General features: G+C 41.4%; 1 protein-coding gene across 1 annotated transcript in view; it reads left to right on the top strand.

Moving 5' to 3' along the window:
• Positions 1-1,770: 1,770 nt before the first annotated feature.
• LOC311144938 (angiotensin-converting enzyme-like) overlaps positions 1,771-17,885 on the top strand; it is a gene marked incomplete at both ends in the record, with an annotated part of 40,546 nt that continues 24,431 nt past the window's right edge. The window contains 11 exons of the mRNA XM_084181124.1: positions 1,771-1,998; positions 10,595-10,762; positions 10,989-11,076; positions 13,802-13,945; positions 14,120-14,311; positions 14,843-14,940; positions 15,230-15,399; positions 15,534-15,757; positions 16,015-16,159; positions 17,262-17,360; positions 17,597-17,719. Of these exons, the coding sequence (XP_084037250.1) occupies positions 1,771-1,998; positions 10,595-10,762; positions 10,989-11,076; positions 13,802-13,945; positions 14,120-14,311; positions 14,843-14,940; positions 15,230-15,399; positions 15,534-15,757; positions 16,015-16,159; positions 17,262-17,360; positions 17,597-17,719 (1,679 nt within the window). The remainder of the gene's footprint in view (positions 1,999-10,594; positions 10,763-10,988; positions 11,077-13,801; positions 13,946-14,119; positions 14,312-14,842; positions 14,941-15,229; positions 15,400-15,533; positions 15,758-16,014; positions 16,160-17,261; positions 17,361-17,596; positions 17,720-17,885) is intronic.

Below are 17,885 nucleotides of genomic sequence, written 5' to 3'. Positions count from 1 at the left end.
GCCCCCAGGTATGGGGTAAGTTGAGCATAAGGAGAGAGTAAGTTGAGCTTGCCTGGCTACCCAGATTCCTTGCTTCGGCCAAACGCTACCCCACGCCCACAGATGTTAGTTTCTTCTCTGCAATGAGTCTGGATCTGAGTAAACCAATGGTTTGGGCCAGAGTGGGAACACGCATGGGTAATTTGGCGGTTCAAAAATTAATCATTGGCATTGATACTTTGATTGCTTAGAGATTATCCAATCACTGATGACTTTTTTTTACAACGCCCCTCGTGACCACAAACTAGTTCTATGATGGCACTCTCAGACTTCAGTATGGAGCAAACGACAGAGCAGCGGAATAATTTACTGGGAGTTGTCAGGCTAAAGTTAAGCTGCCTTGGGATAAGTAGGTGATGGTGCTGGTAGGTCAAAGTTGAATTCATGGAATGGGGGTGTGGTATATTGTATATCATAAATGTATGCCTACATTGAGATATAGAGCTCTCTGTTCAATTTCACTTACCCTTCCATTTCTTGACCAGTTGTCTGGGACAGGGATGTTGTTTTGATGTGCCAATTCGTAAGTTCTCTGCATTTGAGGCTACGCAAGATTCTTCATATGTTCAGCAAGCTCAGACTCCATGTCATCAGAATACCTCTACCTCAGTGTACCTCTGCTACTCTATCATAGCCTCTCTTTCACACAGGCACATTAGTTCTTTTTTTGTCAGTGTCATTCAGTCTATTTTTTTTCATCCCTTTCTGCTGCTCAAATGGATTTCTTCCCTTCTCTCACTTCCTTGTCCACTCTCAAGAAGCTCAACCCCTGCTTGTTTTACGTTAATATACAAGGGCCATGATGTAACAGAAAAAGTACTATCTTGAGTTCATATGCATAAAACTAAAAATACTATGCATAAAACTGACGAAATGTAATCATAATTTGTATGGGGTATGGTGGCCATTGGCTCAACCCCAAGGCAAACATTTTGACTATATTGGCACACACAGCCACAAGGATGCACTTTCATGCTAGGTTTAGGACCTCATATTGTAGCTTATAGAGACCCAAACTGATGTATAAAACAATCTTAAAACGAATGTATCTATATACTTTGGTTTAGATACAAGCATCATGAAACCTATAATAATACATTAATTTGACTTTGTGCAAAAAGATGTTGGGTACCTAACTTGCTTAACACTTTTTCCATGTGGTTTCTTCCTTCAGACTCCATGACCTCTTCCTAAATATTTGGTCACATGATAACATTTTGTGTATGGTTTCCTAGAAACTAGGGGAAGATCTCAATTGCACACTCCTCGCATCCGCTCTCCTCGCCTCCTTCTCAAAACCCATTGGATGAGAGCGCCAGAGGTCCCTCCCCTCTGACCACCTTATCCAATGGGTTTTGAGAAGGAGACGAGGCGAGAGCATGCGAGGAGTATGAAATTGAAATCTTCCCAAGGGGTGGCTCAACTAACCCTTTGAAACAACTTACCCCACTCTCCCCTACTGTTAGTAAGTGTGCAGGCAGGCAGTGCTGTAAAGTGGAAAGGGGAAGGCTGCAGAAACGTGTGGGCTGGGTTAGACTGCTAGCCACTTAAAAAGGAGCCGGCTGTGGCGGCTCAGCATTTGAGGAACCGACAGAGGCAGTAGGAGAAGAGAAGCAGTAGGGAGACTTGGATGTGACAAACACAGGGAAGGTGTTACTCTACTCTCTCAGCAACAAGTGTATTTTTAGCCTCCTGCTCTGACCTTCTTCTCCACTTTTCTCTAGGGCCGGAATGGCCAGAATGCTTTGGGGAGCGGTGGTGGTGTTACTGCCACTCTTGGGATTCTGTCAATTTGTCCTGCCACCCGAGTGGGTGCCAGGGACCTTCCCTGCCACAGAGGCCGGGGCCGAAGACTTTGTCACTGCCTACAATACCACCGCTGAGCTGGTTACCTACCAAAACCAAGAGGCCAGCTGGACATACCAGACCAACATTACGGCCCACAACTCCAACAAAAAGGTAGGACCCCCTCCCCCACTCAGCACACAGAGGTGTTTGAATGAAAGTTTGACAATTGTTTAATTACTTAGTTGTTGGCCTCTTCAGTTCAATGCTAACCACAATGTACAAGTTAGTTGTGGGTAAATGTGAGAGAGCTAACTGTGCTTCCTCACTAGTCCCATTTCACAGTATACATGTTGATATAATTGTTTGGTCACCTCACCAAACATTCATTTTCGTTGAGTGTGTTAGCTATGTAATCTAAACTAAATCATTCTTGAACATTGAAGATAAATAACAGTAGGGGAGAGTGGGATAAGTTGAGCAATTTTTTTGCATTCAGCATCGCTTAGTCAAGGGAAATATTATTCTTTCTAACGAAGTTATCTACATATTTCAGGATGTTTTGTATCCCTGTAAATAATCAGAATTCATGTGAACATTAGTTTTGAAAACATAGCTTGTCCAAAAAGTGGTCCATTGGGACAATTTTCCCTGGGTTTGGGGTAAATTGAGCCGCGGGACTACAAATGTCTGTACTGAAATAAATACTTTTTTAACTACCTTTTTAAAACCTTGTCCATCTTTATTTCCCAAACACAATCATAATCGCATTTATCTTTTAATCATCTTTTAAGACAGGCCGAACACCAAACACTTTGTACTTTTTTAAACACTTTTAACGTAAGCCCTGTTACCTCATATCCCAGTAATAACGCCTTGCATTACGCCTGGGAAGAAAACACTTCAATTTGCTCAACTTGCAATTTGCTCAACTTACCATTTGTTCAACTTACCATTTGTTCAACTTACCCCATGGCTCAACCCTACTTGTCACACCCTGGCTCTGGGGACTCTATATGTTGAGCCAGGGTGTGTAGATTATATGTGTTTTGTTCTATGTTCACAGTCTAGCTTTGTATTTCTATGTTGGCCAGAGTGGTTCCCAATCAGAGGCAACGAGTGTCAGCTGTTGCTGGTTGTCTCTGATTGGGAGCCATATTTAGACAGGCTGTGTTCCCACAGGTGTTGTGGGATCTTGTTCCTTTTGGTTTGTTCCGTGTTGGTTGTGTTTAACCTAGGACGTCACGTTATCGTTTATTGTTTTGTTCGTGTTTATCACTTTGGTTAATAAAGTATGTTTGCCTTCAACGCTGCGCCTTGGTCTACTCCGTTCAACGATCGTGACACTACTCAAAAAATCCTATAGGATTCCAATAAAAAAAATCCTATAGAAAATCCTAACAGAATTCTATTGGATTAGAATGATTGGAATCCTATAAAATGCAATGCTATAGGATAAAATCCCATAGGAGTCCAATAGGACTGGGTCCAAAATCTGATAGGATTTCTCTATTGGTCATGCTGCAAATGAACTTGCAACCTTGAATTACTCCAGGATTGTGATGGCGTGTTGAAGAGGGTGAGAACATCAGGGAATTATCACTGGTGTGAGTAGGCAAAGATATGGATATTGTGCTCTGGAGACACGGGAGAGAGGCTGTTCTTCAGTTTACTGGTCTTTAATCTCGATTACAGTTTAGCATAAATGTTCAGGTTTCTGTGCGATATTTAGCTGTGAGGTTGTCCAATAAAGCTGTATTTATCTAATTGTAGTGTCCATACACTGTGGTCTGAAATAAGAATGAATAGAATAATATCAATACAATGGCTTGATGGGTTATACTAAGTAGGCAGGGCGAATGAACGAGCTGCTGCACAGTCACTATGGGGGCTCTTTCTAGAGCGGCCGGTTAAATTGTGCATAACAGTATCTTTTAACTCTGTAAATGGTTAAACTAGTGAGAAATATGTGTACACAATCAGCCTAAATTGAAATGATGATTTATTTGGACTGTGCGTGTTACTACGTTACACAACCTCATGTTTTGACCACATCGAATTGAGGATAATTGCACATCCTTTTTACCTCTGGTTAGTGATGTTAGTATAAACGTTTATAGTGATCACAATGACGCAAAATCGATTGCTTAAAACCGATCAATATCATTGGTTTTGTACCGCTGATTTTTGTCATACATGCTGGTGGTCTTGGGACGTAGTAGAAGGCTGGTTGTCTTCAGCATGTTGTCCTCTAACGAGTGATACACAATATTTCCAGTTCCATGTGGTTTTTGAATTGTGTTAGTTTCAAGAGCGCATACAACCTGATTTCCCCCCTAATCAATATGAGTGATTAATTAACACTTGTCAAAACAACAGGATTTTTTGGTGCACATGCAGATTAAGGTGCTTGTAAAAAATAAAAATAAATGACATGATTACTATTGTGGCACATGTACAGTACCAGTCAAAAGTTTGGACACACCTACTCATTCAAGGGTTTTTCTTTATTTTTACTATTTTCTACATAGTAGAATAACAGTGAAGACATCGGAACTATGAAATAGCACACATCGAATCATGTAGTAACCAAAAAAGTATTAAACAAATCAAAATATATTTTATATTTGAGATTCTTCAAAATAGCCACCCTTTGCCTTGATGACAGCTTTGCACACTCTTGGCATTCTCTCAACCAGCTTCATGAGGTAGTCACCTGGAATGCATTTCAATTAACAGGTGTGCTTTGTTAAAAGTTAATTTGTGGAATTTCTTGTGTGTGTGTGTGAATGTGAAGAACTTTGAAAGTTTCTTCAAGTGCAATCGCAAAAACCATCAAGCGCTATGATGAAACTGGCTCTCATGAGGACCGCCACAGGAAAGGAAGACCCAGAGTTACCTCTGCTGCAGAGGATGAGTTCATTAGAGTTACCAGCTTCAGAAATTGCAGCCCAAATAAATGCTTCACAGAGTTCAAGTAAAAGACACATCTCAACATCAACTGTTCAGAGGAGACTGTGAATCATGCTTTCATGGTCGAATTGCGGCAAAGAAACCACTACTAAAGGACACCAATAAGAAGAAGAGACTTTCTTGGGCCAAGAAACACGAGCAATGGACATTAGACCGTTGGAAATCTGTCCTTTGGTCTGAGTCCAAATTTGAAATTTTTGGTTCTAACTGCCATGTCTTTGTGATGCGGAATAGGTGAACGGATGATCTCTGCATGTGTGGTTCCCACCGTGAAGCACGAGGAGGAGGTGTGGGGGTGCTTTGCTGGTGACACTGTCTGTGATTTATTTAGAATTGAAGGCACACTTAACCAGCATGGCTACCACAGCATTCTGCAGCGATACGCCATCCCATCTGGTTTATGCTTAGTGGGACTATCATTTGTTTTTCAAAAGGACAATGATCCAAAACACACCTCCAGGCTGTGTAAGGGCTATTTGACCAAGAAGGCGATTGATGGAGTGCTGCATCAGATGACCTGGCCTCCAAAATCACCCGACCTCAACCCAATTGAGATGGTTTGGGATGAGTTGGACCGCAGAGTGAAGGAAAAGCAGCCAACAAGTGCTCAGCATATGTGGAAACTCCTTCAAGACTGTTGGAAAAGATTTCCTCATGAAGCTGGTTGAGAGAATGCCAAGAGTGTGCATTTTTCGTGCGTCATGTCCAAATCATCCGAAAGTATCTCAAATGTATTGTGAAGCTCACCAATGTCACTTATAGATGATTTGAACATTATGCGCGAAAAATGCCAATATCAGTCCCATGGCTTGAATGGGATTTGTGCCACAGTTCCAGCCATATCCAGGGAAACTAAACCAATGGATGGATTGCTGTATAACATTGTACATAGACTGCTTACAGGGTAAGGAAACCAATGTGTCATTTTGTAATTTGGGTGAACTATTCCTTTAAAATAAAAACCATGCACTGGATATTCTACTTCCTGCCTCTCCTTGCTCACATACCAGTCAGACAGCCTGAACCATCCAGGGCAAGTAAGGGGCCTACCATCCACCCTTACAGTAACACTTTACTGTATCCTCCCTTATGTATGCATTCATAAAGGCTTTGAATGTTGCATAGCTGGTATAAAGGCTTTATGGGGGTACTGTAAAATGTTACTGAGTTGTGTTTGCCAGAGCCGGACTGGTTCCTTGTATGACAACAGCACCCATAGAGGGATGTTTGTTGGGTTGAGCCCCGCACGGCTTTACAACCAACACTATTCATCCTCATCCAAAATGATATGCTCAGTTCCTCCCATTTCTGCCAACTCGGCTTGTGTGTTTTCTGAAATCATCAAAAGGACCCAAACACATGTGGTTAGAGCGTCTCCGAGTCTTGAATAAAGCCTGAGGGGGGTGGGGTGTGTGTGGAGAGGAGAGAATGGGGGTAGTTATTTTGTTAAGTTCAAAAGCCTGATTTATTTTCCAAGCTTTGTACTGGTACACTAGCAAAATGCAATTTCACAGGTTGATGCACTTGACATTTGATAACATGAATTTCCTAAGATAAACAATAAAATACTGTAGTGCGGTTTAAATGGGACTTTTCAGAGTGGAGTAATGAGACATTTGCATGCTACTGCCACCAGTTTATCTTTTACTGCTCCTCCTGTCTCACCATATGCTAGCAGGAGTACATTTGCATAACCGTATGGGCTGGGGAAGTTTGCTAGAGAAACTGCAGAGGTGTGAGGCAGCTCTGAGAGATAAAAACACACACACACACACCAGGCATCGAGCGTCTTTGCCTCAGAGAGTTATTCTCCCTAGCCAGACTACTGTCTCAACAGGGTTTTCCTCCACTCGCCAGGCTTAGAATGGAACGATGGCTCCACCACATGTTAGCCACAACAGGTGTAACCTCTCCAGAACCCAGCCTGTGTCACTGGGGTCAACTTACACAATGCCAGCTGCGTTCCTCTATCCAACAGTGAGCCGAGGATGTGAGGTGAAAGAAAAGCAAGCTCTGGCCCGACCGGTAGGTTGCCAGTTATGAGCGCTATTGTTCCCTACACATCAAAGATGGGATCAAAGGGAATCAGGGGCTTTGAGTTCTATAAGATCTGGCAGGCAGAGGGGAGCCTGCCTGGTCTCTCTCCGAGTCTCCTCCCCACAGGCCCTGCCACTGAATTGGCATGACCGTCACATTGACTGGCGGGGATGTACTGAAGAGTTAACCCCAACATTCCAGTCAACTTGGGCTGGGATTACCACGTCACTGAGTTAATCTTTGTCTCCGTCCTTGTCTCAGAAATGAGCTTTGTCATAGTGGATTAGACTGATGTGCAGAATCTGAGGCCATATGTTCTCTTTATACTGTTCCATAGTAAAGCATGGTAGGCAATTGAATTAGGCTAGATGTATTCCCCCCTGCACCTCTATGTAGACGCACGCATGCACACACACAGCGCACACACACCTATGATAACCTTGCAGTCTCAGAACACATTATTTCATCTCAGCGCAAATGAGCCCAGGCCGAGGAGAGCAAAGGATCAAACAGCAGAAAATGTGTTCGGAGGGTTAATATCAATTAGGCTCTAAAAATGAAACACTCAAAGAGCACCGCTGGTTGTGGGCAACCATCAGTTACTTTGAAACGCCGATAGAATATCAACTACCCAAAAAGTACATGAAATGTGTGCACCCAGGGCTGTCAAAGCAGGTCCAAATCCATGGTGTGCTGCTTTCAACAAGGCTTCTTTAACTTTCATAGAGCACGTTTTGAATGAAGCATTCGTTCTCAGAAAATCTGAAATCTTACGAAGCGATGATGCAGATTTTCTGAGAAAAATGAATACTTCATTTAGCCAAACACTGAGAGTGCCACTTGAAATTAACTGTGGTTCCTAGTTTTTCTGTATTTCCGATGTAAAATTGGATGGGAACATTTGACTGACTCGTGAAAGGAAATCTTTCCCTCCCCATTCCCCTCTTCACAAATTAACTTTATATTGACGAGAGGCTTAACAAGAGTGAACCATTGGGCCCTTTGTGCAACGACACTACCCTGCAAACAATAATAAGTAGGTAGGATGTCCACGGGACGTCACAAAATGGGTCTGTCTAGTTCCCGGTTGGTCCCGGGGACGTCCCTGAGGACGTTCTTGGGACGTTGTGTCATGGTCTCTTGGAGGTTTTGTGTAGTTCCCGGTTTGTCCTGGGGACGTCCCCAAGGACGTTTTAAGGACGATCTTGCCACCATGTCTGTACCAATGACTGATTTCACCTGTAGGCCAATTCTTACACTTTGCACTTCAATGTCAATCTTAGCTCTGTTAAAAATACACTGAACACAAGCTATTATATTTACATAGTAATTCAGGGCTAACATTAAAACAGAATAATATTCCCCACCAAGTATAGTAAAACTCAAATTGCTGAAATAAGTAAATGAGAGAATAGTCAGATTAACTGATCATTTAAATAGCATTATTTTGCAGAGATGCATTATAGGTAATGAATGTGTAGGGGACTTTGTGGCGCAGCAGAAAGATCAACATACCCTAAATCATAATGGGGTACATAGTCAGTACTAAGTGATCATTTCAAATGTGATCATATTGTCATTTGATTCAATATCTTTACACTATTTTAGTTGAACAGCGTACTACTTACCTTTAACCCTGATACCATTTCATTATTTTACTTATAATGGTTTGGGACACCTGGGACAATCAGGGGAGCTTCCTGGGCACAATAACACAACGTAACAAGAACGTCCTAAAAACATCCTTGGGGACGTCCCAGGGACCAACCGGGAACTAGACAAAACCTCCAGGGGACCATGATACAATGTCCCAAGAACGTCCTAAAAACGTCTTTGGGGATGTCCCCGGGACAAACCGGGAACTAGAAAAAGGTCCCCCAGAGAACATTCCCAACTTCACGCGACGTCCTAAGGACTAGTAAAATGTAAACATCCTGAGAACATCCTATAAAGGTCCTGACATGGTCCTCTATGACGTCCTTGGAACTTACAGGGAACCAGACAAAGGTCCCCCAGATAATGTTCCCTTGGGACCATTACGCAATATTCTTAGAATGTTCTCAGAACGTCAGAGGGATAACGTCGCGCCGAAACCCTTAAGGGACATGGTGGAAACATTGTCGAATGGCCTCAGGACGTCCCCTGTTTGCTGGGTATACTATACAGTCAGGGCCTTCGAATTAGAGTCAAGCTTTCATAAGCGAGTGAACACATTCAACGGGCTTGAGAGAGAGGAGGGCAGTCAACAGCTTTTCACCTTATCTTTATTATCCTATAGAAAAATAGAAATGTAATTGGGTGTGGGGCAGCAAAACAGAGGTTCAAAGAGAGAGGCGAGGAGGGGGAGAAAGGTCAGAGTTAATGCCTCAACACTGTTACCAGTTTTCCGTTCAGCCCACTGTTAATCAGTGGTGGTAGAGACACATTAGATAAGCTGAACCTCAATGAAAACATTATAGCAACAGAAGCTACTTTCCTGCCAGCCCTGACAGGATGTCTATGTCCTGGGATGTGACTGCAGACAGCCCCAGTGTACTCAGTGTCCTGATAGGGACTCTTTGCTCTGTGGTTAAGATAACATATAACACAACTACTGGACTGGAGTTTCTTCAACCCCTAACACAGTGGAGGTAGACTGAGTGCACACAAAGGGCCAGTTTACTAAGGCCAGTCTACCCAGTTTAGGAACAAACACCTCAGGAGGGAAAGGAGTTGCTTTGTGTTTTCCCCAAACGTGATACTAGAGTAAACAGAAACCCCAAACTACTGTAGCTGGTGGCATATTCACACTAAGGGAAACATTGTAATGCATCCGTGTTAGCATGTGTGACGGTGTGCCATATTGAGGTTAGCATACACCCTGTGTTGCTGGTGAGGAATTCACTATACTGTATAAACACCCTAAACTGATAACAAAAACAACCCTATCTAATCTGTTTGTGACAGTCTAGTTTTTGGCATTATTGGTAAAACACATCAACTGTCAGAAGCAGGAAGCTATGGTGAACTGAGGCGGCATTGCTAGAGCCTCTCAACCCTGTGATGCATCTGCAATGTGTCAAAGAACTGAAAGGATAACATGTTATGTACTATGTGTGATGTTTTGAGTGGCCTTGCCTTCCAGTGTCCCTCATGTATCATCGTTATAATAAAGTAGTAAGAGCAAGAGAACAATATAATGTCTGTATACCATCCTTGAACTGTGAGTGATGGTGCTTTCCCAGTTCAGTAGCCGTCTCCACTTCTTATGCATTAGGCACTCTGTTTTTTTGATCCGGCGGCCAGGGTTCTCTAGCTTTGTACTCCCACTCAACCACTGTGCTTTAACTGTTGCCACAAAGAGGGCCTTCTGGCCCCACAGCTAATTGTCATAATCCCCATTAACATTCAATATGCTGTGGGCCTTTTGCTTGTGATTGGTGCAATCAGTCTAACAACCCTAGACCAGAAGTAGGGAATAAGTGGCCATTATATAAAAAGGGCCATTATATAAAAGTGGCCATTATATAAAAAGGGCGACTACAGTTCATGGATTCCTTGTTTCTGGCAAGTAGTTTTGTTAGGGTTATTAATAGTTTTCTGAACAAAATATATCAATGTCCAAAATGATTGGATGTCAATGGTACCTGTGTGGAATATTTTCACCTTGGACTGTGACCACTAGTTACGTGTGCTACTTTGCCCAAGATACGGGATGCTGTGAAGCGAGGGCTGTTGGGCAGCTACACTATATAACCTCATCACTTGTCTGTGTCTACAGGTGGAATCTGATGGGATGAAGCAGGCCTTCACAGAAGCCTGGGGGAAGAAGGCCAAAGATAATTTCACTCCTACTCTGGTGGCCACCTTCAACACTACTCTGCAGAGGCGTATCAAGAAGATCAACATCCTGGGAGCGGCTAACCTACCTGCAGGAGAAAGAAATGAGGTCAGTCTCATATTGTCTACATCTTATCGGAGGAGTGTTATCACAAGCTTTGAGTCAGACTCAGAATCAGATGTGGTGTATAATGTGATCCTGACATGTCAGAATATCTGTAGAAGATGTTATAAGACATAATAAGTTTAGTTCAGCTGTTGAAGGACGGCATCAGCAAGGTCTGAATGAAGTCACAGAGTAATTGTGTATTTTCACAATCTCCTTATTTCCCCAGTACAACGTCATACTAAGCAAGATGTCTGAAATATACTCTACCACCAAAGTGTGTCCAAAGACGAATGAATGCTGGTCTATCGAGCCAGGTGAGTGGCTGTCTTCATGTAATTACAGTTAAAGACATGCTCCGGTACTTTGGTGACTAAGAAAGTGTTTTTTTAAACCTCCTGCTTTGGGCTGGATGTGTCAATGTGTAGTTCATACATGTATAATCTATGAGCAGAATTATTGTCTTACCTCAATTAGCCACGAAATCACTAGTTTGAAAGTGAGCTTCAGCCCCTCTCGTGTGTGTGTGTGTGTGTGTGTGTGTGTGTGTGTGTGTGGCGGTCAGAACAACAAAAGTACCAGAGACAAAAAGTAAAACATTTATTTAAAAATAGTAGGGGAACATCTTAACAAGGAGTAACAAAGAGGGGTATAGTTGTCCAAAAAAGAAAGACGAGAAGTTAGAAAAACCAACAGAATGGGGGCAATTACTTTGAAGAGGTCTCTGGGGGACGTGGTTCAATTTCAGCTCTTTAGGAACGTTGAAACGTCCTGCTACTGGTCATCAGACTACAGTGCAGAGCACGTCGACTTCATCAGTCATTCCCAAATACCTAAGTGTTGGTTTAAACCCTGGCCAGTGCTTTGTGAGCTGTGCCCGCCCAAAAACTATCATGATTGCCAAAACACATTATAGATGTGAGAGAAGTTTGTGTGAAGGCATTTCCATGCAAAATTCAGTAATGCACCCACAAAATCACTTTTGCACTTACTGTAAGTCATTTACCAATGTTATGCAGTGTAATGGACGGAAATCAAACATCAACAAAAACACTCTTACAGACCTGCTACACTGCATACATGTTGATGCCCTAATCTACATTTCAATCTATATCATGGAAATGGTTTCTGCTAATGTGTTTACACTCCAAAATGAGAGTCCACTTCCGCCCCAGATGATTCCTAATTTCACAATCTACTAAAGTAAACATTGGGTGGTCCAGGGTTACTCTAAAGAATCTGACCGGTGTTGCCCATCACAGAACAATGCTTTGGGTTGTATTATAATAACAAACAGGGACCCCAGCCATTGGATCATCGCTTTTTCCCCCACCAAACTCACTTTGTTCAGTGGCCTTCAACTTTCCTCACCTTCACTTCCTATGCCCAACCTGTAAAATACAGTGCCTTCAGAAAGTATTCACACCCTTGACTTCTTCCACATTTTGTTGTGTTACAAAGTGGGATTAAAATGGATTTAATTGTAATTTTTGGTCAACGATCTACAACAAATATTTTAATGTCAAAGTTGAAGAAAAAATCTAACATTTATAACAAATAAAACACTATCTTGATTAGATAAGTATTCACCCCCCTGAGACAATACATGTTAGAAACACCTTTGGCAGCGATTACAGCTGTGAGTCTTTTTGGATAAGTCTCAAAGAGCTTTGCACATCTGGATTGTACAATATTTGCCCATTTTATTAATTTTACAATTCTTCAAGCTCTGTCAAGTTTGTTGTTGATCATTGCTAGAAAGACATTTTCAACCCTTGCCATAGATTTTTAAGCCAATTTTAAGTCAAAACTGTAACTTGGCTACTCAAACATTCAATGTCGTCTTGGTAAGCAACACCAGTGTAGATTTGGCCTTGTGTTTTAGGTTATTGTCCTGCTGAAAAGTGAATTAGTCTCCCAGTGTCTGTTGGAAAGGAGACTGAAACAAGTTTTCCTTTACGATTTTGCCTGTGCTTAGCTGTATTCCGTTTATTTTTATCCTAAAAATCTCCCTAGTGGATTTGCCCCAAACATAATGCTTTGAATTCAGGTCAAAAAGTTAATTTCTTTGCCACATCTTTTGCAGTATTACTTAAGTGCCTTGTTGCAAATCGGATGCATGTTTTGGAATATTTTTATTCTATACAGGCTTCCTTCTTTTCACTCTGTCCTTTATGTTAGTATTGTGGAGTAACTACAATGTTGTTGATCCATCCTCATATCAGAACCGTTAAACTCTTTAACTGCTTTAAAATCACCAATGGCCTCATGGTGAAATCCTTGAGCAGTTTCCTTCCTTTCCGGCAACTGAGCTCAAAGGTATATTCATTCGTCTCCTTTAAAAAAAAAAAAAGGTCAACACACCTACCAATCGGTGCCCTTCTTTGCAAGACATTGAAAAACCTCCATGGTCTGTGCTTGAATCTGTGCTTGAAATTCACTACTCGACTGAGGGACCTTACAGATAATTGTATGTGTGGGGTACAGAGATGGGGTAGTCATTCAAAAATGATGTTAACCACTTTTATTGAATGAGTCCATGCAACTTATTATGTGAATTGTTAAGCAAATGTTTACTCCTGAACAAAGGGGTTGAATACTTATTAAACATTTTTGAAATACTTATGAATACTTATTGAAAAATGTCTACATTGACATTATGGGGTTTTGGGTGTAGAATGTAAATCAGTGACACAAAATCTCAATTGAATCCATTTTAACTTCAGGCTGTAACACAACAAAATGTGGAAAAAGTAAAGGTGTGTGAATACTTTCCGAAGCCATATGTGTTGTTTTTAGGCCAGTCTTCCGCTGTTGCATCATCATAACTCAAGGCTAATCTCTTAGATGTATCTGTAATGCACCTCTCACATTGAGAGGAGATCATGAAGTCATCTAAACACTTAAATGCCTAATTGTTTAGGAAAGTTAAAACTATTTTTCTCTTTTCGTTGGCGCTGTTTGGAAATCTAGTAGTCCCCTGTGTGCTGTAGCATTTTCTGTATTCCGTAACTGAGGGTGTCTTTGACTTTGGCTCCACAGAGCTGACAGAGATCATGGCCAACTCACGGAGCTACAAGACACTGCTGTATGCTTGGGAGGGTTGGCACAATGCATCGGGTGTGTCACTCAAGGCAGAGTATCCAAAGTTTGTGGAGCTTAGCAACAAGGCCTATAAAACTGATGGTAAGAATGTGACGTTGACCTTACATATGTGTCTCACTGTGAATGTCATTATTTCTAACATACAGTATTTCAGAGGTATTGTAAGTTATGGCCATAGCTGTAGTGAAAGAGACAGGAGAGGTAGATGAGGTGAAATGTCATTGTTGATAAACATTATGGTTGTATCCTCTCTAGGTTTCGATGACACGGGAGCATACTGGCGTTCGTGGTACGAGTCAAAGACTTTTGAGAATGACCTGGAGGCTATTTACAAACAGATGCAGCCGCTCTACCAGAATCTTCACGCCTTTGTGCGTCGCAAGCTCTACGTCCACTACGGCCCAAAATACATCAATCTTAAAGGACCTATCCCTGCTCACCTGCTAGGTGAGTTTACCTTTAAATGTCTGTGTTCCAGTATTTAAAAAATAATGTATGCACTCACTAACTGTAAGTCGCTCTGGATAAGAGCGTCTGCTAAATGACTAAAATGTAATGTAATGTTAACTTATAGCCAATGCAAAATGTCCAGTCACTGATTTATCAGCCATTTTTCAAACTTTAACTCAGTCCATCGCTGCTTAGCAATAGCTTTAGCTAGGGTTGATTTTAAACCTAACCTTAACCACACTGCTAGTGCTAACCCTAACCTAAAATGAAGACAAAAAAGCTATTTCTTATCATGAATTTTTACGACATAGACAATTTTTACTTTGCAGCTGGCCCATCTAGTGGAAATCTCTCAGTTCTGCCTCCAGGGCAAGATTCATGACAATAAATGTAAACATGCGTCAAGAAACCCGAGGTGCTAGCTATAACGCATTAGCGGTATTTGCTCAGTGTCTGAATAGGAAGGCTCAACCAGTAAATGTATCAAGCCTCTGGCTAATGCTAAGTGCCTGTGCTTCATTTCCTCAGGAAACATGTGGTCGCAAACCTGGAACAACATCTATGGCATGATGATCCCCTTCCCCGGCAAACCCAATGCAGACGTGACGGATGAAATGGTTGCCAAAGTAAGCTGGTGAAATTTGAGATGTTGTTATTACTGTAGATCAGTTTACTTGTAGAACAGTGAGAAATAGTGAGTTGAAAGTTAAGGAGTGACATTATATCCAAAAACGACATCCAAAAACTCTTTGTTAAAAATAAAATCCCAAACTCTTATCTAGCCTAGTTGAAATCACTTTAACTAAATTATTCCTAATCACTTTAACTCAGGTAAAAGTCAGTGTGTCCATTGGAAGTCTGTTAACATGAGCTTGGCCGTATATACCTGAAATACAATGATTTTCCTCCTCCTAGAACTGGAATGCTACTCACATGTTCCGGGTGGCTGAGGAGTTCTTCACCTCCCTGGGCCTCATCAAAATGCCCCAAGAGTTCTGGGACAAGTCTATGTTGGAGAAGCCAGAAGGTCGGGAGGTGGTGTGTCATGCATCTGCCTGGGACTTCTACAATAGAAAGGACTTCAGGTGAGCAAGTGGAAATGTAGTTATGGAAATGAACTCATGGAGTGGAGAAAAGAGAGGGAGGGGATGAGAAGTTTTCCATTACCCCATGCTATGAAGTTCAAATGTCTTCATATGTGATGTTTCCTCACATTCAGGATCAAACAGTGCACCACAGTCAACATGCAGCAGCTTTTCACAGTGCACCATGAGATGGGCCATATTGAATATTACCTGCAGTACAAGGAACAACCTATAAGCTTCCGCGGCAGTGCTAACCCAGGCTTCCATGAGGCCATTGGTGATGTCATGTCTCTCTCTGTGTCCACACCTAAGCATCTGGCCAGCATCGGGCTATTGTCCAATGCGACCAATGACCACGGTATGCCCCAATATTTATTTGGTACCCTGTTTTGAAGTATATACAATTCATGAAAACAATTAAAAATGTTATGGTCAGTAAGTACAGTGTTTCCAAGTAAATAAGTAAGTATGTAGTAAATAAGTGTGTAAGTAGTAAGGAAGTCAGTAGCTTAAATAAGAAAGTAAGTCATTACGTAAGTTAGTTAGTTACTTACTGTTATTATTATTGTGGTGTTTTTTTTTTTTGTGTGATTTTAATTGGCTTGTTCATTGTAGAGAGTGACATCAACTACCTGCTGAAGATGGCTCTGGAGAAGATGGCCTTCCTTCCCTTTGGCTATCTCATTGACCAGTGGAGATGGAGTGTGTTTAGTGGGCGCACCCCCCCAGAGCGCTACAACGCAGACTGGTGGCACCTCAGGTGAGTGCCACGAAAATATTTAACCTCTACGGGATTGGTGTCCCGTATACGGGACGGTTGAGCTAACGTGCGCTAATGTGATTAGCATGACTGTTGTAAGTAACAGCAAACTTTCCAGGACATAGACATGTCTTATATGGGCAGAAAGCTTACAATCTTGTTAATCTAACTGCACTGTCCAATTTACAGTAGCTATTACAGTGAAAAAATACCATGCTATTGTTTGAGGAGAGTGCACAACAACAAAAAACGTATCACGGCAACTGGTTTGATACATTCACCTCTGAAGGTAAATAATGAACTTACATTCAGTAATCTTGCTCTGATTGTTCATCCTGAGGGTCCCAGAGATAAACTGTAGCATAGTTTTGTTTGATGAAATCCATTTCTATATTCAAATGTAGGAACTGGGTTCTACAGTTTGAACCCCTGCGGTCTCTGGCTCCACACCCACCCCGCCCGGTCATCTAGTGTGAAAGTTAGTGTATAAGCTAATGATCCATCATGTATGACATTCCTGGGAGTGTGTAAACGTACATTTTATATTACCATATCATTTTTGTATGTTCTCTATAGTTACGTACTTGAAAATGTGTCAATTGACCAATTCGGCACATTTGGGCAGACTTGATACAAAATAGTCCAGTATTGCAATGCTTCACTGAATCAATCTGAAACTTTGCACACAGACTGCTGCCATCTAGTGGCCAAAATCTAAATTGCGCCTAAACTGCAATATTATATTGTGGCCTTTCTCTTGCATTTCAAAGATGATTAAAAAAATAAAAAATAGTTTGTTTGTGTTATCTTTCACCAGATCGAATGTGTTATATTCTCCTACATTAATTTCACATTTCCACAAACTTCTAAGTGTTTCCTTTCAATATGCATATCCTTGCTTCAGGTCCTGAGCTACAGGCAGTTAGATTTGGGTATGTCATTTTAGGCGAAAATTGAAAAAAAGGGTCCAATCCTTAAGATGTTAACATGATGAAAGTTTGTGGAGGGAAATTGTTTATATCCAAAATAATAGTGCATTTTATATAATGAAAATATGTTTCAGAAAACACTGTCAATTTTCCTTCCCTTGTTCACTTTTCAGGACAAAATACCAGGGTATATGTCCTCCCACCAAACGCACAGAGGAGCACATGGACGCTGGAGCGAAATATCACATTTTAGGAAACACCCCATACATCAGGTAGAATTCTCTTTCAAACCATCTGTCACTTTTCTTCCTCAGATCCATATACAGGAGGATTATTATGGATGATGGATATTGTCATTTCTCAACACACACTTTAAGAATAAAGACCACTGAGGGAATATAAATATTACAAATACACATTAATACAAAATCGATCCTCAAACACCATCAAAATGAATTTGACAATTTGACAACATGTTTGATTAACGGTGTTGTTTTCTCTCCTGGAGATACTTTGTGAGCTTCATTCTGCAGTTCCAGTTCCACAAGAAGCTATGTCAGGCAGCCAATCAAACTGGACCCTTGCACACATGTGACATCTACCAGTCCAAGGAGGCGGGAAAGATTTTAGAGTATGTATACTGTTATTGCCTCTCTTAGAAAATTCATTACAGCCACGTACACTATAGTGTTACCTGATCAAGTGAGGAGATGACATACACAAAAGATGGTCATTCAATCTCTTAATCACTCTAAGAAATAAATTGATACTTTTTCACATCTTAGACTGTAATTTGA

Source organism: Coregonus lavaretus (genome assembly GCF_964263955.1).
Source record: "Coregonus lavaretus genome assembly, chromosome: 1".
Taxonomy (NCBI): Eukaryota; Metazoa; Chordata; class Actinopteri; order Salmoniformes; family Salmonidae; genus Coregonus; species Coregonus lavaretus.
This window is presented reverse-complemented; position numbering and strand designations above follow the sequence as displayed.